The following is a 22,750-nucleotide window of genomic DNA, read 5'->3' as shown; positions in this document are numbered from 1 at the left end:
GTTATGTAGAGTCGACTGTATGTCTATGAAGTGAAGCAGGTGGATATGACCTGTGAAAGTCCTAATTAAAATGACTGGACCTACATTAACATGCACTGCTGGTGGCCGCGCCACATGCTTTGACGAATAAACAACCACTTGACAGCACCTCCAGGACTCCACAAACCCTGGAGGAGGCAGGTGTTAGGATGAGTGAAAGTTGTTTTAGCACAGGTTCCCCCTGAGTGACTCATCATTTTTAGTTTGTATCTTAAATAGAAAACGGTTACCAATGAAAACTGTACAAGGATCTGCTTTTCAAGAGTATCTGAATAAACTTTGAATACACGCACATATATAAAGTTGGTTTCAATGGTCTGAGCTCCCTCTCAAAGTCTCTTTTGAAGCAGTTATATGCAGAAAGAGTTCGGGGTCAGTTTTGTCATTTCTCCTCTCTATGCTGCCGCTGTCGACTTTACAGAAATCACAGACGTCGACAGCTCTCTAAACTCTCTTCACTTGAAAGGTGAACGCAGGAATAGGAACCATTGCCATGTGGCTGATCATCTTGTTTCGCAATAGACTTGTTTTTCATGTGCCGCTGGGTCTGATATGATAAAAGAAAACACTTTTGTCACTTTACTAAACACAAATTGCAGTACTGCTCCAAAGGCGTAACCCATAAAAACAGTAGCTTTTTACATCAAATGTAATTATGCATTATTGTCATTGGATTCTCTGCCATCTTTGTTGTAGCTCAAACATCTTTCATTAAATTATGACAATATATAGAGTTTTTATGAATGAATTTTAAGAAATATGAGGATGCATCTTGATGCAATTATTGCAATAAATAAGCTTAAATCTGTAGATAAACTAATTTATAAAGAGCCCAACTGAGAGAAAACCCATCACAGTGTTTATGAACGAACCTGCACTTGATATTATCAGTAATTTAGAGGTTTTCAGCCGTGAACTCTGGACTGAGACGAGGAGAGACTCAGGCTGCAGCAGCAGCAGCAGCAGCACAGATGTGCTGGGAGCAGAAACTATTTGAGTGTGTAGTGAGACTCAGTGCCCTGGGTGCTCATGTAAAGACTCGTGGTTAGATTTTGGTCTTCACGATTCACCCCAAGCACAGAGCGTGTTTGCATTTATTTATGAACAAGTGTTTGTTTACTGCTGTGGGTGAGTAGGAGAATACGATGTGCTCATACTGGACTCTTGACACTGTTTATGTGGAAAGAACATTATACAGATGGAAGACGCTACATTATACTTTCATGGGTATCAATTCCCCAAATGAATAATATATAGAGATTTATTTAGTTATATGTTTAAGTATAAGGTTTCCTTCCTCCCAGGCTCCAGTTCACTGGAAATATGAAATGTTGTAGACACTCAGTTGTCAGGCTTGGACCATATCGATATATATTTAAGTTTAAGTAAATCTGACCCAAATTTTTGTTGTGAGCAGCAGGGGGCTGTGGGCCATCGTGAATCAGAGCCACACCAGCGTGCGTTAAACCTAACCAGCTTTGGTTTCTCCATGACAGGATTGCCACATCAAATGTGAGGGCAGTCTCCTGCTGTGGCATCCTGTTGGTACAGGCCCTTTCATGTCCTGTTAACACCCGAGGCTTCACTGTATGCACTTTCCCAAATCCCCAGTGTAACTAGGACATGATGAGGGGTGTGTGTATGTGTGTACGTGTGTGGTCAATTGTCCTCTGATAAATGTGTGGTCTATTTTTTGGGGCCATTACCGGTGTCCATGTGCACTTATAATGAGTAATGGTGGTTTCAACGTTAACTGGAGGGTCAAGAATAAATAAATGGTTATGTTGTACGGAATAGGTTTTGTCACGATTCCGTAGATATAATATAATCAGGATATAACCAAACAAAATTTGTTTAGATATAGTGTTTGACCCAATGAAACCATTTTCTCTGCTGAAAAAGATTATTAATACATCACTGTTTAGAGGGCAGGATTAAGAATGATGGTGGTATCTCGCTGATACCAATATCCAAAGCCACAGGCATACAAAAAAATACTGACCAGCTTCGGATGAGCTGCACAAGCCGATGTAAATCAATTTCCTGTAAAAACAACAACAGTTCTTTCATTTAAGCATTTCCTCAAAAAAAGAAACGTCCACAGCAGCTTGTAATGAAACGGAGCCTGCAGGGTTTCTGGGCCAGTTGTGCCATCCACTATTCATTGGTTATCTCAAAACAAACCGAAATAACACCCAACCCAACAAGACCTTTGCTAACATGAACATGTCAGGCTAAATGATTTAAGTATGATGAAATAGTTGCAAACTGTTACCTGGAACTACCGAGCCTTTAAAAAGTCCTATTACTGTTTTGCAGATGATATAATAAATTGTATGTCTCATTTAAAGCTAAGAACACAGCCATGTTGTCAGTATTAATTAAATGCCTTAATGCTACTACACTAAATGCCTTCTAATTTCTTACAGTAACTTAAAAACAACAGTGGTTTTGTCCCTGTAGTGTTGTAGCCTACCTACAATAATAAATATGCTGCTGTCTACATTATAGATCTGCAGCAGCGATGTTTAAAACAAACTAAATGATTTCATGAGATGAGCTGCTGAGGTTTATGTCCCGACGCTATCATCAGCATATAGATGTTAAATAATATGAGGTGTCGTTCCTCGCATTTTATTGTAACTGTAACATTTTGTTTATTCTTTTTTGTGTTTGCGGTTCATCAACTTGAGACTCAACATAAAGTAGAGCCTATTGAGTCTGGTGTTTGCAATCCATCTGGCACTGCAATGTGTTGCATCAGTGAACACAGAACAGAGCAAGTGGTCCTTCACAGAGGAGCAAGAGTTTATAACCTCTCATTTTTCTTTTTAAATTAAATTTTGAATCTCATTGAGGGATAACTTTCAGAACAACAGCTGACACATGCAGATGTGTAACCCTGTTAAATATTTAGCATATTGAGGAGTCGTTATATAAGCTGTCACAGCCCCCTCAAGAATAGCAGAGTTAATTTATACTGTATGAGGTGTACTCAGCTATGACTTTGTTGAATGAATTACCGGCTACTGTGGTTTAAAGCCAATGTTAAGATAAAGAAATGTTGCTGCTCACTGGGTTTGTTGGAGCTAATTTGATAGTCCTCCTCTCCCTCATCTGTCTCCTCCAGCCTCAAACAAGTGCCAACCACAAAGCGTTCTGACTGCACTGTGACTGACAGCTAACTTTTCTACAACTAAAATATACATCAGGGTTTAGAATTTATTAGAACTAGCTCGGTCTTTCTTTTTTGGGAGATAAATGAATGTCTTTCCCAGCGTTTAGTCCTCAACCTCAAACCAGTAGCTCCACCTGGACGAGAGGCGGGTTATCACCGGGCTGACGTAAAGAAACAACCATTCACACATTCAGGCATTTTAGAATCACCAATGAACCAAACCTGCAGTGAGGCAACCGTGACAACCACTGCACCGCCATGTCCACCATATTGTGCATTTAAAGCACGATTCCAAATACAAACGATAAAGCTAAAATCTCAACCCTGATGTGTTGCTCGTCCAATTTTTTTGTGTGTTAATAAGCATCCAAACATAATTATGCTACAAACAGAAAAATAATGATTATATTTCTATTTATTTCACTGTAGAGTGAAGGATCTGTAAATAACAGAAAAATGCTGGTCCTTGTTTTTTAGAAGTGTTAAGTAAATCCATCAACAAGGACAAACAAGTTGGTGATGATTTAAATTAGCATGTTAGCTAACTGCTATATATGCCAGCAACATTCACCATTTCAGTGCTTTGTTACCACTCTTGAATACAGTTTACTGATGAATGATCAATTATCAATCAAACTTATTAACACATGTTTGACAGTACAATTAAATGTGTACTTTCAATACATTTGAGAGAATGTATACATCTTGGGGAAGGTCCTGACAGAGAGATCATTTTAAATATCACAGGGCTTCAAATATGTACATATTTGTGTATTTTGCAACTCAGCTGACGTATTACTAGGAATAAGATTAGAGGTTTTGGAAATATATGGGTATAAATTGTATGAGACACATATTTTGCAGCCTTTGCTTTTTTAGAGCCCTCGAAGAATTCAGCAGCTAAAATTGCCTCAAGTCCAAAACAATTTAAAGAAAAAATTGCGACGCTGCTTGAAAGCAATAGAATTTCACGGAGAAGGTCGTGACCCGTCAACAATGTTCTCTCTCACCAAAATATATTCCAACACTCACACAAACACACACACATGCTCTCACACAACATCACCTGTCTAACACTGGGCTCAGTTGGTGGCTTTATTCTGTCTCATGAAGTAATATCGAGACCTGTTTGTTTTGAGATGGCCTGTAAACTTGTTATCACTCACTGTAAACTGGTTTGGTGGAGCTTTAGCTTTCAGGCTAAATTCATTGACCAAAGAGAAATTAAAAATGTAATATAACCAAGCATCTTCATGTTTTGTGTAGTTTTGAACTCATGTTCATCTACAAATCAGAAATTATTTCAAAGAACAGTAAAGAAAAGGATTAAGAATATGTCAATGATTACAAAAATGTCAAAAAGCGACATGTTGGCAGGTGGACTTTGTTTCTTCTTACTTGCCCCTGTTACTAAGCAACGCTGACCAGTTGCTTGCTGTAGCTTCACATGTGACATAAGACATACGCTGGGTGTTGCATTTCTTAACCAAATCTCAGCAAGAGAGAGAAATTATTTCTTTAATATAAAAAATCTTCAAATTTTCCCAAATGTTATCTCATTGCAGTTTTTTTGTACGTGTAGTGAATCAGACCTCTGCTGGTATGTGATCTGGAGCATTTAATTGTGTCATGAATGTATATAAATGACTGTAATTATTGACAGTTGACTAATAATTTACTTTTTATTGTAGAATTAATTTGTTTTACCGACTTTGCCTTAAGACGTACATCACATTACATCCAACTTTGTTTTCGTAATAAGAAAACGAGAGACTGACAGAGGGAAGTAAAGTATCATTCAAACTTCCTTCCCTCATGTTTTTTTATTCTCGCCTGTTTGCTGGTCATCCGGTCAAACTTCTTGCGGAGTCCAGATGGAGTCAGTCGGGGGTGAACACTTGTGCCGAATATCAAATTCAAAACCAAAAATCTGTCTTGTATGAATCAGAGATGAGCACAATATGGTTGAGAAATGAAGCAAAATGGAAAGAAGAAGAAAACAAGGCAACCCGACAGGACTTATGGAATGGAAAACATGAACAGAAGGGACTGAGCAACTACTCTAACTTTTGCTGCCATGTGAATGTTTGAAATCACCATGTGTAGAGTTGGAATTACTGGAATATTCATGAGATTTTTCCATTTTTAACAATAAGAAATAATATTTATCGTCCTGAGAACTACGTCGGTTCGTGTGTACCTGTGTGTAACAACTTGACAGTCAGTGCACCTCTCACCCTCACTTCTCATCCATTAAAATGCAAAAACGATCATTCTCATCTGGTTCTGCTTTGTGTTTTGGCCCGTGGCAGGTGACTGACATCAAAGAGAGGCTGAAGGAGTCCAGGAGGTTCTGGTCCAACCTGCCCGATGACATCTGCGCCAAGGGCAAACTCACAGAATCAGACGACGAGCAGTGCTGGAACAGCCACACGAAGGGCAGGTAAGGACTCCTGCAGCTCTCTGTAACCACAGCAAAGTCACCCCGCTCCACTACGGTTATCACATTTTGCCTGCCAGGGATTAAAATAACCACACTGTGTTCCCAGATTAGCACTCTCTCTGTAAGTACAATGGTTAGTGCTTATATGGAGAACCTCTATAAGCTCCGAGGCTCTAATACTCGGAGGACCGTGCAGTTTCCAATACCTCTTATCACCACTGCAGCGTGTAGAGTATCGCCGCGTCGTACAGTAGATTGGACAGTGAGTTGTTTTCTCTGACAGTGAACCAGAGACGCTGGCAAAGGAAATGTGTCAGCCCGTCACTTTGGCCCTGTCCGAGCAACAAATTTAACAGATGGTGCAATAAAAGACATGTTCTCTTGTTGGTGCCAGGACCATTTTTAAGCATCTCTCTAAATCTGGTAGGTAAATTGATTGCCCAGAGATAATAGAGTGTCAGTAACAGTCAGACTGTGTTACAAATGTGTGAGGAAATAGATTTCCACATTCTCCTGTCGACTTAAAACTACGCACACCTCATTTTGTATAAAATAATTTAAAGAACTACAAAATGAATGGATGAATTTTGTCATTACACACATGCACATGTATATGAACATAAACAAGACTGCAATTACTGCAGCAATTGAATAATCCCAACATGGAATAGTCCATTAAGCCTGATTACACACTTATGTTGTGTCAGATTTAAGCCTCTAGTTTCGGTTGATCTACTTTTGAGTTCTCCTCTTGTCACGCGAGACGATGAGACACACACACACGGTCCCCAATTTCAAGAGGTTTTCTGCAGTATGTGTGTTTCTGTGGAGGAACCAGGGAAGTAGAATGTAAGACGTGATGGCAGCACAAGAGTCTGACTTGGAAACAGCTCCGTGTCCGTAACTTGGTTGGATTGCATTGGTTTGGCAGAGAGAGATCAACTAAGCAAACATCGTAAAGTAAATAATGGAAACTTCTTCACCACTTTGACAACATAGACTCTGATCCGCTCTGTCAGCCTCCGAACAGCAGATTGCCTCAGATTCAGTGTCACTACATTCACATGCATAAAATGTTCCACTTTTATGCCCTTATTAAAAACGGAATTCTATATGAATATTGAATATGAGCATTCATATTTTACAATATGTTACATGCAGCCATGCATTCTATTAGTAATGTACCCATGCGCTTCATATACAGCGATACCCTTTCTAACTTCAATTCAGTTCTATTCCATTTCAATCGTATAGAGCCAGATCATAACATCATAACATCATAACATTATCTGAAGGCATTTTCACATCCTGTTAATATCCAAGTCTTTTTCATAATATTAAAAAATATATGTACTTTTCTTCCATCCAGAAATGTGGGCCTTTGTTTTGGACATGCGTCTCTTCCTCAGCGTTGCAATCTGTTGTTTCGCTGCCATAAACAGGCAGGAGGCCGCGTGTCGCAAAAAACTGCAGCGAACAAAAACCCCAACAGACTATATTGTCATTTTCAGAATATTACTCTGCATCTAAATTTACTAATTGATAATTAATTGATAAATTTGTTAATGTTGTGTAGCACAGAAGACTGTTCTACATCACATATTTTAGATGGCACACTTTCCTCATATTTGGCAGGAACTTGAAAGAAAAACCTTTATCCTGCACGATGTTAAAAATAAAATCTTGTTCTCATTTAAACTCTGATATACTTATTTTATCTGAAAGAACCCATTCGCTTGGCTGGTGCAGACTGTTGAAGCCTCACATGAGCTTCAGCATATTAACTTTGGCTGAACTTTGTAATACATTTTTGCAAAGATGGAGACCTGTGAATTTCTTTGAGGTCAGTATCTAGAAGAAGAAAAAAATTACAGCAACTTTTTCAATCTACATATTGGCATGTGAGTCCTGTATCAAGAGAGGATGGAAATCATGTGAAACTTTCTTTAAATCCAAGCTACAAAAGCCTTTAATATGTCTACCAGATCATTTGTATTTTACAATAACAGGTCATTTTACTTGTAATACTATGGAAACATTTGATGCTGAGTAAAGTTTTCTTGCTCTGTGATCTGTCCAGATATTTCCCTGAAGTGGTGAAGGAGGGTCTAACCAACCAAGTGAACAACCCCGAGGTGGATGTGGATATCACCAGGCCCGACACACTGATTCGGCAGCAGATCATGGCTCTGCGCGTCATGACCAACAAGCTAAAGAACGCATATAATGGAAATGACATCTACTTCCAGGACTCCAGTAAGTTCTCCGATCTCTCTGGTATTTAGAAGTTCAGGTAGAGACTGATTTCAGTCATTGTCTCTGTTAGTTTTGAGAAGTGGAAAAAGTAAGAAAAAATAACAATAAAAATACAGCTATCTCAGGATGTCAAAAAGGTGTTAAACATGTAGAATAAGTTGAAGAATGCGTAAACTTGGATAGACAACAAGATTGTAGAGCTTTTTGGTGATGAGGGCTGAGGTCAAGGTGCAGTAAACAAAAACATTATGACCTGCCTCCTGCATGCTCTACTCAGTCTGAATGTTCCAGACTTTTTCCTCTTGTTGTGAACACGTCTGACTCAGACAATCTCCTGCTGCATTCTTCATATGTGTCAAACTCTTGAAAATGTCCAGACCCAATTTTCCAGACCTGTTCCAGAGTTCATGTCTGCAAACGGCTTCACTGACCTGACGCTTACTCCAACCTAATTCTCACCTGAAACCTAAATCAGGTCTTGATCCCCAAAAAACCCTTAAAGTCGTGAGTTCAGCCATAATGTCATCACAAGAATCACAAAAAACTAAATTTGTCCTCACAACAATAGACGTATACACACACACACACATGTGCACACACTCCTGCTGATATACAGTTGGCTATAAACTGTTATTACCAAAATAAAATCTCAGGTGTCATTCATGTAGCAACTCATCACACAACTTCACAGAGCTGCAGTGAGGCAAGGCTGCCATTATTAGGAGAATAAATAGCTGCAGCCACGGTGACACCGACAGTGATGTACATCTCAAATGCTGCGATGACAGAAACCATTCGTTCTGTCATGACTCCGCGGATCCGTCCCGAGCTGACAAGCTGTGAGAATCTCCGCACCACAAATAAAACGTGTGGCTGCCGCCGCATTCTGTACCATAACTCCATTTTAGTGTCACATTTGTTTTTTTTCCTTTTCTTTTAGTAGTGGTTACACATCAGACATCGTGTGCTGAAGAAACTACAATTGTTGCATAGGTTTGCTTCAGGTTTACAGGTCTGCATTATATACTCTGGACAAAGATGAAAAATAATGTTACTGAGCAGTTCCTCTGGATACTGAGGAAATATTAATGTGTCACTGCATTTCATCCAAATAAGATTTCACTGGGATCTTGTGCATTTGCAGAATGAAGGTGAAATGTGCTTACCCAGTGTGATGCAACACAGAGGTAGCTTAATAAAGGTTTAAAGGACGGCAGCCCCATTACTCCCTCCACCAGGGATCAAGGTTATGTTTTCCCCTGTGTGTGTTTGTTGGTTTAGGTCATCAGACCACTTCCTTTTTTCTTTTATATCCCCACCTGAAGAACTAGACAATCGTGTGTAGGATTGTTCGGCCTTGTTGGATCTGTGCTCTGCTCGGTGTGTAGATAAACTGAAAACACAGTACGTGTTTGCTGATGAGCTATTAACCTTGCAAATAGCGTGTGGCCTAGTTTTATTCTAAACTAAATGGAGCAGGCTGAATCAAAAGCTACTACTGAACTGAAGACAATAAAAACCAGCACTGAACCTGACTGTGTTATGAGGGGGATGTGATCACTTACTGGTGCATGCACTGAGGTTTATTTGGAAATGATTCAAATTCACAAAATGAGTCACCAAATTTTACAAAAAGGGAACTTTCAGTAGAAAGCACAGCTTGATTCATTAATTTCACTTCAACAGTTGCAATAAAAGCTGCTGGTGACGTCATTATTTGTATGTAAAGTCTAATTCATGTGATTCTCTTGCTGCAGGTGACGAGGGCAGCAGCTCCGGCAGCGGCAGCGGCTGCTCCGACGGCTGCACAACAGAGTTTGTATTCGTTGGAACAGAGGCTCCTGTAATCGGAGCTGACAGGAGCGACGAGCGCGCGGCAGCAGCAGCCGCGGGCAAGTCGCTCTGCTGCGGACCCTCCGTACTCCTGATGATGGCCGCCCTCACACTTTGGGCGCTGCAGACTCAATGGAGATAATACACGAGCGTGGCCTGATCACTGACTCCTCTACTGTATACATACAGTATGTTTAACAGCAAGTTCTACTGCTGTTCCCTCACTGGACGTGTAGAACCTCCTGGAACCCTGTGGAGAATGGCTGGCCGTGTGGTAGGACTGGAAGTGAGTGCAGTGCTGCATCCTGCTCGTCTCCCAAAGAATGCTGATCACTGAACCAGCTTTCTCATCTCTTAAAAAAAAAACCTGATAAGAAAATGTGGTGTTTTCTCATTATTCCGAAGTGGATTTTGAGAAACACGCATCTCTTTTAGAAGGTCACACCATCTCGAGGTGGCTCGTCAACGATTTTTCAGATAAAGGGGAATCTATTTTTCTTTGTATGATGAAGTCGTGAAAACAAGTCACCCATGTTATCCTGTTAGTCGTCTCCCCCTCAGACAAAAGGATAAAGTCTTACTGTGTGCATGCATGGAAACGATGTTAACTGACAACAACATTTTTTTAGATTTTCTTTAATGCGGGCTACACAGTTTCTGGATTGGTTGGTGCAGAGCTGGCAGTTCACCTGGTTTCCCGTTTGGTCGTATCAGTGCAGCGTCAGGAAGCAGCAGTTCTTACAGCCACTTTATAGTTGCACATTTAATTATCTCTAAGAAAGTGCTAATGTACTGCACTGAGAGAACTACTTTGCACAGATTATTTTTGTTGGCTTCGTAAGTTTATATAGCTCCAGGAAACATTCACCCCATAGAGAAAGAAGATCTATATTTTCAGGTCATTTTACTGATTGTATTGTACTTTAACAGTTGCAGTATGTATTTTACAGGAAGGTACTGTAATGTAATCTTACTGGTTTAGTTAATGGCAACGTTTTTATAAATGTATTATTTGTTTTTAGAAGCTATTTGATCAACGTAAAATGAAGGTTTTCGCAGCGAAAAGCAAGTCGTAATGTTACACTTGCCTGCAAACCTGATTTAAACTCCTCTGTTTGGGTATTTAACAATCACCTAAAAAGTCATTTTTTTAATTCCCAGAGTATATTAATATTGTTAGGTATTTGCAAATGAAATACTTGGCTTTATGTTCATTATTTATGATTTATTTCCCATGTTTTTCACATGCAGTTCTCTAACAGGCTCTGCTGGTTTGACCCCTCACGTCTTGTGAAGCAGCACATTGAAATTTGCATGTTCCTGCTTATGTCCATGTTCTGGTTAATGAGAACAGACCCACCACCCCGACAGGCTACAGGTTGTAGAAGTGGTCATGTACAAAGTCACCAACTGGAAAAGAAGCGGGGTGCCACGGTCACAGGGCTCTGACTGTGCTCTTAGAATTAGTGTTACTATTCATAACCTTCATTTTATCTCCTACTGGCTTAGACCTCTAACAGGCTCTGGAGGCTCCGTGTGCAAAAGCCCATAGCTTTGCGCCGCACCAACACAACCTAGTGGCATTGACCCCTGGTCACTCATAAAAGGCAGGATCCAGAACTGTTGCAGGCATCCTACCGAAACAAACTAAGGGGCAAATGTTCACAGTTACATGAAAGAGGGCCTTTGAGGCACCCCCCCCCCCCCCCCCTCAGGCTGGCGTGTGTGTGGAGGCGCCAAAGCCGTCAGCTCATAAGCACCTGAAATGCTCCTGAAATAATCCCTTGTCTCAAAGGGGGACCCTCACCCACACCCCACTGCCCTGACAGATTACCAGCTGATTTGAGCACCTTTGAAGAGATCAGGCATTTCACGTTGCAAAGTGACACTCGTTTTCCGTCTCTGATGCAAGCATGAGGGAAGAGAGAAAAATAACACACAGTGGCACCTTCCCTCTAAGACCTGGAAAAGCTATCTGAAGTTCTAAGGCACAAATAAAAGGTGCAGATGAACTGTCGTCCCTCAGTGGTCTCTCAGACAACTAGCTTTGACAGATTGTCTTTGGCACCGTAAGGGAAATCTCTTCTCAGTGGGCTCATATGGCTCAGAAGAGGGACCCCAAGAGAGAAAGCTATCACCACAGGAATCCCTCTGCAGAACAGTTGACCTGCGTCACCTCACTCCCCGCAGAAACCGCAGCCACCCACCAAACCCAGCATGATTAAATGAAACCACTGATGCGTACACCCTAATTGTGTACCACGACGGGACCGTGTAAAAACTGAACAGATCGACGAAAGGTCGTCCGACATCAATTTAGTAAAACACAAAGGATCCATCCCCCTGTTTTTGTGCTCATTTTCAATTTGCACATAAAAAAAATGGTGTAAAGATAAAAACATAGTTTAATGTCAAATTGGCATGGAAACAGACCAATCACAATCAAGTACGTAAAGCATGTGACTAACACATCCAGTAAAGACACAAAAATGGCAGCAGACAACAGACATCTTGGACGGATACGTGATTTTCACTTCCCTCTTATTAGTGCAAATATAAAAAACATATTTCCATCACTTTTTCTTGACCATTTTCCACCATTTGAAGCTTGACTGCAGCTCCTTTAATTAGTTCACCTCTTCTGCAACAGGTTCGTGAGACAGGAGTGGAGATCTAGTGTCTAACTGCTTATTTTTACATAACATTAGCAGAAGGAGATTTGGCATTTTCTATTGCTGATTTCGTGGGAATTCATTTTTAAAGCTATGTCTCATTTGTTTAGACTAGAGAAGGACAAGTCAAAAAACAACCTGACTAACATCTAACATCAAAATATCAGTCACTGGCAAGGAGGACACCAGGTCAGCAGTAATAACTCAATAAAGAGATTATTCAGACAACGTGCAGTCCAGGTAGATTGGAGCGAGCCAAGTGGATCCCAGCCTGGGAATAAAGATATTCATCAGCAAAGCCACAGAGAAATGGTCACCAGTGGAAGAATGGGAGACTTTCCACCTCCGGGTCAACATCATTAGTTGAGGGCAGGAAGGAGCTAAAAAGTGTAGATGAAGTTGAGATCCATCCAAAGACGAGGCCGTCTTTTATAATCATATGTATCTCATTGGTTAGAATGCAATGAGCATTTTGAAGATGTGGGTCAACGAATGCATTCTGATTGGCCAAAAAAAGTACATGCAAATATTCAGTGCATACTGCAGGGGTGACTGTGCAAGCAAGCCTGTTGAGCCTTTTCTAGGTCAAAGCCTGACTGAGACAGAACCGGGGGGGGGGGGGGGGGGGGGGGGGTCAATGATAACCAAACACACATGATCACAGTTTACCCAACTTTGAATATCTAAAATGTAGATTTTTCAAATGTTCATGCAGATGTTAGGTGGGTCACACTCTCAGCTTACTTTCCTTTTGGATATCTTAGATTGCTCGTGTGCATCTTGGTGTCTTTACATGAGCACAGAGTCCCGTGTTGAGGTGAAACCATCGGATCCACCGTCTCAGTGGGTCAGACGGATGAGTCAGACGGGTGGTAGTTAGACTGAGTGGACATCCAGCAGTAACCATTCATAATGTACTGAATTTTGAATAAATTATTATTAAAGTAATTAGCTGCCAGGCCTGATGTGCAGCAGCAGTTATCCCGGTCTGTTAGGATTTAGCCACCCACGGGTCCCGCAGAGCAGTGGAGGAGGTTTCATGTAAAAATCATGGTGTGTGAAATGGGGCCGTTGGAGCTCATGAAGCTCGGACTGATATTTAAATTTTAGCTTCAGATGTTTACACCTCTCTCTCGATACCGAATTTTCTGACTTTTACGATTTAGCTTCCATCTAGACTCAGTTGTGCAGTAATGAGAGTTGCATTCAGATGATATTTGTGCTTTGGTGATTCTTTAATTGGTAAATGAAATAAATACACAGCACACAACAGGAGGAGGAACGTGTCAATTGTAAGAGCGAGTAAGTGGGTTATTTATCACTGACATATGAATTCAGGTTGCAAGTCTTAGAAAATATTGTGGGGGCAGATATTTCGGAGTCAGGGGGGGGAAGCGAGGCAGAACAGTCGGTACAGTGTTTTTGGTAACAAGGCAGGAACTTCGACTCGTGGCTTCAGGTGCTGCCTCCTCAGTGAAGCTTAATGACTACGTTTGTGAAAGTGTAAAAACTTTGCATCTTCAGCCGCACAAAGGTCGAATGCACCTGAAGAAGCCTCCACGAGATCTGTGGCTGCGGCAACAGGAGATTAGACGGAGTGAGGATGACGCACATCCTGATTAGTGTTCCTGAAATAAAGCCTCGGAAGTGAGTCAAAAAAAAAAACTGTTACAGACGACGGTCACATTTTTTCCAGAGCGCTGGTGTCATTACAGTCTTCTCCAATTACACCGAGAGGTGCGTTTGTCTTTTCCCTCTGCCCGTGTATTCCTCTCATTCCTAACGAGCTGTGTTACCCTGGTCAGACTTCTTCAACGCTTTACTTAATTTGTCCTTTTTTTTTCTTTTCTTTTTCTTGTCTCATTAATTCTCTGGCATTTAAAAAGCTGAAAAAATAACATAAAATTGTGGTCGGCTGAGGTTTTATACAGAATGTTTAAAACAAAATGTGTTATGCAAGGTCTTTTCCATTTTGATGTAAATCATTTGTTGCACTTTTGCTAAAACATACTGTTTGCTGTGAGTGTGGTACTGTTGTGATTTGCAAAATCAGATAACTAAGGAGCACATTAAGATTTTTGGAGCCGTCAGTGCACGCTGTTTAAAGTGTTTGGGGGGGACTGAAGTTGATGGTTATACAAGCAGACATGCCTTACCATTTTTTAAAAGACTAAAATGGATTGCTTATTTGGCTTTTGTTACACATTCTTGTATACAGAAAATAATACAAAGTAAAAAAATAAACATTTTATTAAAAAAAGAACTGCTTTCCTGAAGTTTCCTCCATTGTCTCTCCACTCTGATTTCTATCCTGAGAAATAGTCTCTAAGAATATTACTATAGTAAGAGAAACGGATCACTTTCATGAAATGTACACGAGCTAAATTATACATCACAGACCTAAGGAACGAATCACGTTATCATAATATGGCCGACAAATGTTTTCAAAAACATAAAGCCGGAGGTGTGCGACAATGAAAAATATATCATGCTTAGTTTTTTAAATGTGAGTATGAGGCCTCAATTTAACCAAACAGCTGATGGTACACATGTTTAAAAAAAACAAAACAGGGACATTAAAACTTTCTCATTGAGTCTAACTGCAGCTCTGTGGCTGTGGAAAGGAATGGGACAAGTTACTGACGCAATTCTCTGAAAGAGCAAATGCTCGTTTGTGTCACAAAGTTAGTTTTAAGCTAACTTAAATACGCGTAGCTAAATTAGCTTAGTCAGAGCTGGCCGTACCATGGTTGTGTACGAAATCTCATTCACTAACCCCTACTTCAATGTCGGCCTGTGGAAAATCAAAAAGGTAAATTTTAAATGTTTATTTTACACTTAGTTTTAATATGTTTAGGTAAAAAAACATGTTGAATGACAATTCTTTAAATGAAGAAATATACTTTACAATAAGATAATGCTGCTCTCTTCTTTACATTTGTACGACAGGTCGGGCTGTTCATGCTGCCCTCTGTCCTGTCGTCTTTGCAAGCGCGCAATGCATGATGGTATATATTGCTCGGTTAGTGACCATCGATGCAACATTACTTTTCACGATGCATTGTGGGAAACAACTTGTGCACTGTATAGGGAACAAGCAGGGGATTGATGAGCAGAGTTGGAGCTGCAGAATGAGACAGAGGCAGGGCTGTAGTTTTGCATCAAGGGGGGTTTTACACTAGCTCCTATCATGTGCCCCTCGGGGTACAATTACCCCTTAGTGAGATTCACTGGTCCGCTTGGTCAGAGGGCTTTGTTTTGTAAAGGAGACTCTCTTGGTATTTTATCCAAAACTCTGGAGACTGTAATTTCTCAGCTATATTTAAATATTCAGTCAAAAGTAATTTTAGTTCACCATTAAAGTTATGGAGAATTAAATCATTGTTATATAAGACCTGGGATTCAGTAATGTGCAGAATAACTTTATCTTTATCAAACTTACTGTACAACCTATATGGAAACCTAAATATTTACCCAACATACAGACTATGTGAGGTGAGACTGTGTTAAGACACCAATTTCTAAATCCTTTTTCTCCATTAACACAGGATGATGGAGGAGCTCTTGTTCTACAGGAAAATGAGTTTTAGAAAGTGTGACGAGAGAATGAGCTAAAACAGCTTCAGGCTGAATTACAGACGACTGCTTATGAAATAAATCCCTTTCTTTAAAAACAATATTACTTTCTGAAACGAATGAACTCTAATGGACCCTAATTTAACAAACTCTTTTAGGATTTCATGTCTTGTCTTTTTACGTTTTGTTCTCACCTATTCTCCACTTTCACAAATTACTTTGAACTTTAAATATGTGACAAAGAACGTGGGAGACTTAATGTGGCACTGGGGATTTAACATTAAAATCTAATTTTACTGTATTATATGTATCCACTGTTCTGCTACATTTTACTTTGATCCCTATAATTTTAGAACTAGGTTATATATTCAACTATAGATTATATATAATAGAAAATATTATGTTTTTGTCAAGTCTTTTTAAATTAAATTTATCATTTTACATTTTCAGCATCTATTTGTCCGTCATTACATTTTCCTTTAAGCATATGTCAGAATATTTGTTGAAGATTACAGGACTTGGATTCTACAAATTTAATGAAATCCAAATTGCTCAGTGCACAAAAAAAGTGTAGATGTCATCCTCGCCCACCAAGGGATTAAGTGAAAGAGAACCAGGCAGGAAACTGAGTGTAAAGCTCTGTTGAGCACGCCTGAAATTGTGTGTGAAAATGTTTTCACTGCTACCTGTAATCTATTAGTTGTTAAATTGGGCTCAGCATCACGTTTTGTCAGGGGAGACAATAGAACGTCTGGCAGACAGAGGAGACGGACAAAAAGCGAACTGCATTGCCTCATTCAGAACATCTCAGCAGCTCCCCAAAACATCCATTTATTCATTTTCACATGACAACATCAATGGGGACAACACGAAACGGCCTCACATCTGAACCTGAATTATTCATTATAATCTCTCTTTCTGTCTGTACAATTATTTATGTGCTTCAATTATGGATAAACCAGAGTGAGAGGGCCAAACTCCAGATGAAATACAAAAAAAAAGTTTACGGATTTCAAAGACAGCTGAGCTTTTCTATGGGATCCACTTGATAATTTCAGATTGCTTTTGGCTAAGCCTCTGTGACTGTGAAAGGAATTAAGTCAGCTTCACTGTAAAGCTGGAGGAATAGTGTACAGTATGAGTGCTGTGACTGCAGCTGTACCACATGATCTCCTGGCAAAGAGACACTACGGAGATACACATCTGTATTATTCTTTTACTTATTTGGTTCAAAACATTTGTTCTGCTCTTTACATTCAGAATATTTGAACAACAACTGGACAGTTTGAGGATTGCATTAATTTTAGAGATTGGTATTTCCTGTTGCTGTTTTGCAAACAGCTGCAAGGGTGCAATCTGTGTGTGTGTGTGTGTGTGTGTGTGTGTGTGTGTGTGTGTGTGTGTGTGTGTGTGTGTGTGTGTGTGTGTGTGTGTGTCTGACTGTGTGTGTGTCTCTTTGTGTGTGTGTGTGTGCGTGTGTGTGTGTCTGTGTGTGTGTGTGTGTGTGTGTGTGTGTGTGTCTGACTGAGTGTGGAGCACATATCTCGAGAACTGTCCATCTTGTCGGCTTCACCTTTGGCATGTGTGTGTTTTTAGGGGCCCAAGCAAGTGCAGTGTCAATTTAGAAACATGATCTGTTCAATATTAATAACATTTGAATTCAACAGGGGATCAGCGCTTGTTAGCAGCCGATAATGGCGTGTTCACGTAAATGGTTGCTTTTATCGCCATCCGAATCACAACTGATTGCAACTGCTGCAATCTGCATCCATGATACATCTCCTTCCTCTTCAATACATAATAACCCGGTCAAATCTGAACAGAGAAACAGGAGACACGTGTTTTCTACAGTCAGTGAGACAAACACTTCCAAGGAAATTATCCATCCCACTTAGAAATCACGGATAAAAGACGTCCCTTGTATCCAAAAACTTGCCAGTAAATGTAACTTGTTTATAAATTCATGGATGCTATGCACACAGGAGCCTCTAATCACTAATTCTTCGTACTTTAAACGGAGCCAATATGTTGAGATGTAGACAAAATAGGTTTTACAGAACTTGGCTGTTCATGAAATAAACATTCCTTGAGTCTTGTCACTGGGAAGTTGCAAGGACAATACGACATGTTAATTGGTGAGCTTGAAGGCAGATCTATCTAGCTAGCTGTTTACATTATTTAGGCTAAGCTAAGCAAATTGGCCGTCGGAGCGTAGTGACGTGAGAGTGGAGCTGCCAACCCAAATCAGTTCGTTTTGTTTTTTTTGGCATATCCAGATTGATTTTCATCTGGACAGCCGAAGAGCACATGAAATTTAATCAGATCAAAAAAACATCTCTGCAGATGTTTCTCATTCCAAACACTCAGATTGTGTCTGTTTGTGTCACTTTCAACGTGACGCACAACGACGACGTCTATTTCAGAGGACGCTGTCACTGATGCCAATATCTTCACTGCAGCGACCCGTGCAGCTCGATCGGTGTGGTCTGCACACAAATTCAATCTGATCGCAGCGCAGCCAGTCTGTCTGAAAGATCTGATATGAGAAACAAATCAGATTTGCCTGCAGTCTAAACAAAGCCTAAGTGTAATTTCCAAAAGGACAATCTATTCTTTTCACAGAGAGTTTACTTAATTAGGCTGAGCACATTGATTTTATTTTCATTGCTTATCTTCTCCTTAGGTAGAGAAAACACTTACAAATACAATCTAATGTTGTTTTCCTTTCAACTAAATTTTAAAGGCCCTTATTTATCGCACCGACAGAGCTATAGTAGCACTAGTTTAATTAGGTAAGTAATATATGAGCAAATTAGTTTTTCTAATAAGCATTTTGTCAAATGTGAGGCTCGGACACAGCAGGAACACTCGTAACACAACAGCACTGCGATTAATACCTTTGTGAAATCATAATAGCCTCAAATAGACTGCCTTACACAACAGATCTGACAGGGAGACTAGTGCCTTTTAATCGCCCTTCACAACTCATAAAACTCAGTGTTGCGTCTGAAAGTAGGGTGGTGACTGTAAATATTAAGGTCTGAGGACATTGTTAATGGATTCTCTGATGACACATTTCATCCGAGCACTGATTGTAATTGCTTTTTACATGACAAGTAATAGTGTGAGGGCTTTGGAGACCGGGAAGAATCCCTTGAAAATAGAGACCTATGAAATTAAACCTCGGTTTTCAATTTGGTCTCCCACAAGAGTTGAGCAATTAAATTGATTTAACCCAACCGCGGTGTAATAAGACATAAATAAATCTCAAAGTGTCATGGTTTTTGAGAGGCTTCATTAAAAAGGAGAGTTATATCAAAAAAATGAAAATCTAAAAAAAGGTTTGCTTGAACAAACAAGACCAGATGCTGGTTTGTGTATCTGTGCTTTTCCCAATTACCAACACAGCAGGTTCAATACACAAGCACTCTCAACTGGTAAGTGTGATATTGATGTGACCTTGGTCGGCAGCACACATTGTTCCTCAAGATGGAGGAACCATCTCTACCTCCTCCCAGTGGGCCAAGACGAAGCTAAAATATCCTGGATACAGATGACGCCAAATTTCTGTTTTTCATTTGGAGCCGGAGTCTGCACAGCAGTGATCATGGAGTGTAGCTGAGGTAGAGAGGTCCCGCTAATACATGCACTCAACCAATCAGGAGTCGGTCTCAGCTGTCAGTCATGATGTTTCAACCTATTTTTATAGCATCAAACATATAATTCAAAGAAATTAACCAAAAAATCTGCACTTAAGCAAATATCTGTGTGATAAGAACTTCCTAAAATGACAGAAAACATTGTTGAGACTACTTAGAATGTTTTTTTTCATCGTTAATGTCCTATATTGCAACCAGCCATCAGGGGGCGATCAAGGTGATTAAGCTTCTCTTTTGGGAATCTGCCATGTCGTCCATCTTTATATAGATTGTATAGTCTTTACAGTCTATTGTCCCTCTGAAGGGCCCATTCAACGCCTCTAATCCCTGAATGATTAAAGTGTGGAAATATTGTTCTGAATATGTATTTCCATCCAAAACATGTTCCTCTCTTCAGTACCCTAAGCCCTTCGCAATCACTTGTGCAAATACACTTTTTCTTGTTTCACACATTAGAGCTTTTGAAATAAATTCTCCCTCTGTCTTCCTCTGCTGTCTCTCTCTCTCTCTCTCCGGATTTAGGATAAAGACTGAATTACACAGCAGAGCGGTCCTGGATAGCAGAGACAGAGATTACCCTCCCTGATCTTTCTACAGACAAGAAATAGTTCAGTGCAAAATCCTCCCTGAGGGCCTTGCCACCTCGGTACTGACAGGCTGCATATTAGCATGCATCAGAGAACAGAAAAAGAATGGTTTTATCCTTTTTGACCCACCACTTGACTTGAGAAAGAGAGGGAGTCTGCTGAGCCCATGCAGCGGATGTTAGGCCCCATCACCGGGCTGATCCGTGCTCATGCACGCTGCCATGTCAGAGGCATATGGCTCCGGAGCCAACAGGTACAGCATGCGGCGCTTTCTCTCAACTGTCAAGAGACACAGAAAAAGCTTCAGCTCCGAAAGCAGCTTGGATCTGTTGGGCTCTGAAAACACATTTGCAGCTTATGTTTAACCTTTTATTAGGAAATATTTTTACAACAGACTTCCACCACTGTTTATCAACACATTTTCAATTGTTAATAATTGTCCAGAACTATTTTTTAAAAAGTGTTGCTATATATCAGACAAAAAACATCCGTTCCTCTCCAATAACAGTTATTTTTGATATTTCATAATTTCAGGCAAAAGAGGTTAAAGTTATTTATCAGTTGGCCAAAAATTTACGCCAACAATTTCAATCACAGATCAATCGTCAGATCTCTAATCACAAATAAGCTTTAAAATTTTTACTGAATGTGTTTGATTGTGGTGGAAAATGACATTTACAGAAGTACTGGACTTAAATACTATTTTAAGATACTTGAACAGGATTGTTTTGATTTATACTTCTACTGCAGTACACACTGATAAATATTGTACTTTTTACATGCACTATATTTATTTCATAGTTTCGGATTACGACTGCACAAACTAAACAGGAATATAATATCATGTAGATTAACTAACATATGAACATGAAAATGCTGGGTACACTTTGATGTATCATTATACTCCAATAGTTTGTATTTTATTTGTACAGAGGTAGGTTTTGCAGTGATTTTACGAATTTTACTTCATAAGAACAAATACTCCTGTCACTGTATTTTCCTAGTTTTGAACTGTTGGTTGGTCAAAACGAGACGACAGACACATAACAAACATGTTTCTCACAAACTTTTTGACATTCTATATAATAAAGGGTTCATAAAATGAATGATTTTTTTAGTTTTCATTCAAATTCTCTGAGTAGCCACATTTTATCTGTTCAACAATAAATGATATCCAAAGAATAAGAATCTTAAAATAGTTCTGATTGTATTTCTATTTCCATCCAACTTCTCTCCAGATCAGTACAATGTAAAGTTTATGATGTGAAAATAAAAACTGTGGTATTTGCTGCTGTTTTCTTTCCTGATTTCAACTCTTATTTTTTTTTCAGGCAGCGGCCCATGATAAAGCAACACTATTACCAACCCTAACCCTGAGTTCAACATACTTCCTGTTTTTACAATTACAAAATGATTCGTTCTACATTTTTAAACCATGTCAAATAGTTTCCTGACTTGGCAGCGTGGAGAGCAAACAGTCAGTCAGTTTAATAATCCTAATCTCCTGTGTGCCTCTCACTGTGTGCACTGATGTTCCGTGAGCACTCTTCACCCCCGTGTAGTGAAATGATCGTAATAATATCATTACTTGTTGCTAAAAATACTGCCTCCTTTCCAGGCCCTGTCACTGTGCCACGTCTTATCATGTTTGCTTTTGTGTGCTGTGGCAGAGTCATGTTGAAAGTAACATCCAAAACCCTGATCCACTAAATGTCTCATTCGTATAAGCTGCTGCTTCACCGCCCAATTAAGAAGCATGAATAATGCAGCAGCTTGTGTCGTAAATGGAACTGGCAGTGCGTCCGCCCTGGATGCGGCGAGATGATGTGTCAGACCTCAGTCAGGAGCTGATGTGAAGCGGGACACCCACCTTGCACCAGAGAAATATGGGAGAGCAGCGTGCGTGGGAACCATGAAGAGGGGGGGGGGGGGGATATTAGGGACGAGATTTGAGCATGACTTATGTGATCTGGAAATTAGAAATTTTGAAGGTTGGCTCGTCTGGCAAATGGGTCCGTGGCCGTGGGGATGGTCCAAACAGTCGCGGCTCTGCTCGTGTGAAGCTGTGAAAAAAAAAAGTAGGTCAGTAAATAAAATAGAACTCTTCTCCCGAAACGCTGAGAGTTATAATGCCGAAGCTGCTGCACGGAGGAAAATGATTCCTATTTACAAAGCAGAAGAGTCTTTTCACCGTATCGGCAATAACATGCTATAACTGACATGTCAGTAAGGTGTAAACAAAGGGGAGGGGAAGATTAATTATTTTTTGTTCCTCCCTGTGTGCAGGAAGCATTACTGCACCTCTTAAGGATTAGTGACAGTTTGTCTTATCGTCTCCCTGTGTGCCAAATTAGCTCTCTGCTGTGTGGTGCACAATCCTGCCAAACACCAGCTGACCTTGTGGGGCAGACATGAGGATGAGGATGATGAAGATGACAGCATGCATATATGCAGGCGCCTCAGGAACAAATCAGCTGATTTCTTATAATAAAAGGTGAAAATAGTTT

At 40.1% G+C, this 22,750-nt stretch overlaps 1 protein-coding gene and 1 long non-coding RNA gene across 5 annotated transcripts in view; both read left to right on the top strand.

The window, feature by feature from the left end:
• LOC117758852 (glypican-6-like) overlaps positions 1-11,447 on the top strand; it is a 124,005-nt gene extending 112,558 nt beyond the window's left edge. For all 3 annotated transcript variants that reach the window (XM_034580862.1, XM_034580853.1, XM_034580844.1), the window contains 3 exons: positions 5,530-5,660; positions 7,741-7,916; positions 9,674-11,447. In XM_034580862.1, the coding sequence (XP_034436753.1) occupies positions 5,530-5,660; positions 7,741-7,916; positions 9,674-9,891 (525 nt within the window). In that variant the 3' untranslated portion in view covers positions 9,892-11,447. The remainder of the gene's footprint in view (positions 1-5,529; positions 5,661-7,740; positions 7,917-9,673) is intronic.
• A 1,429-nt stretch (positions 11,448-12,876) lies between these two features.
• Positions 12,877-22,750, top strand: LOC117758865. 2 transcript variants are annotated; one of them, XR_004613370.1, is made up of 3 exons: positions 12,877-13,204; positions 13,239-13,704; positions 22,738-22,750. It is a non-coding gene; the product is annotated as an uncharacterized LOC117758865 (long non-coding RNA). The 2 variants fall into 2 exon arrangements; XR_004613369.1 differs by lacking the exon at positions 22,738-22,750 and adding an exon at positions 13,821-14,681 and having other exon boundaries at positions 13,239-13,713.

Source organism: Hippoglossus hippoglossus, chromosome 3 (genome assembly GCF_009819705.1).
Source record: "Hippoglossus hippoglossus isolate fHipHip1 chromosome 3, fHipHip1.pri, whole genome shotgun sequence".
NCBI classification, from domain to species: Eukaryota; Metazoa; Chordata; class Actinopteri; order Pleuronectiformes; family Pleuronectidae; genus Hippoglossus; species Hippoglossus hippoglossus.
Note: the sequence above shows the minus strand (reverse complement) of the source record. Positions and strands in the feature narration are given on the sequence as shown.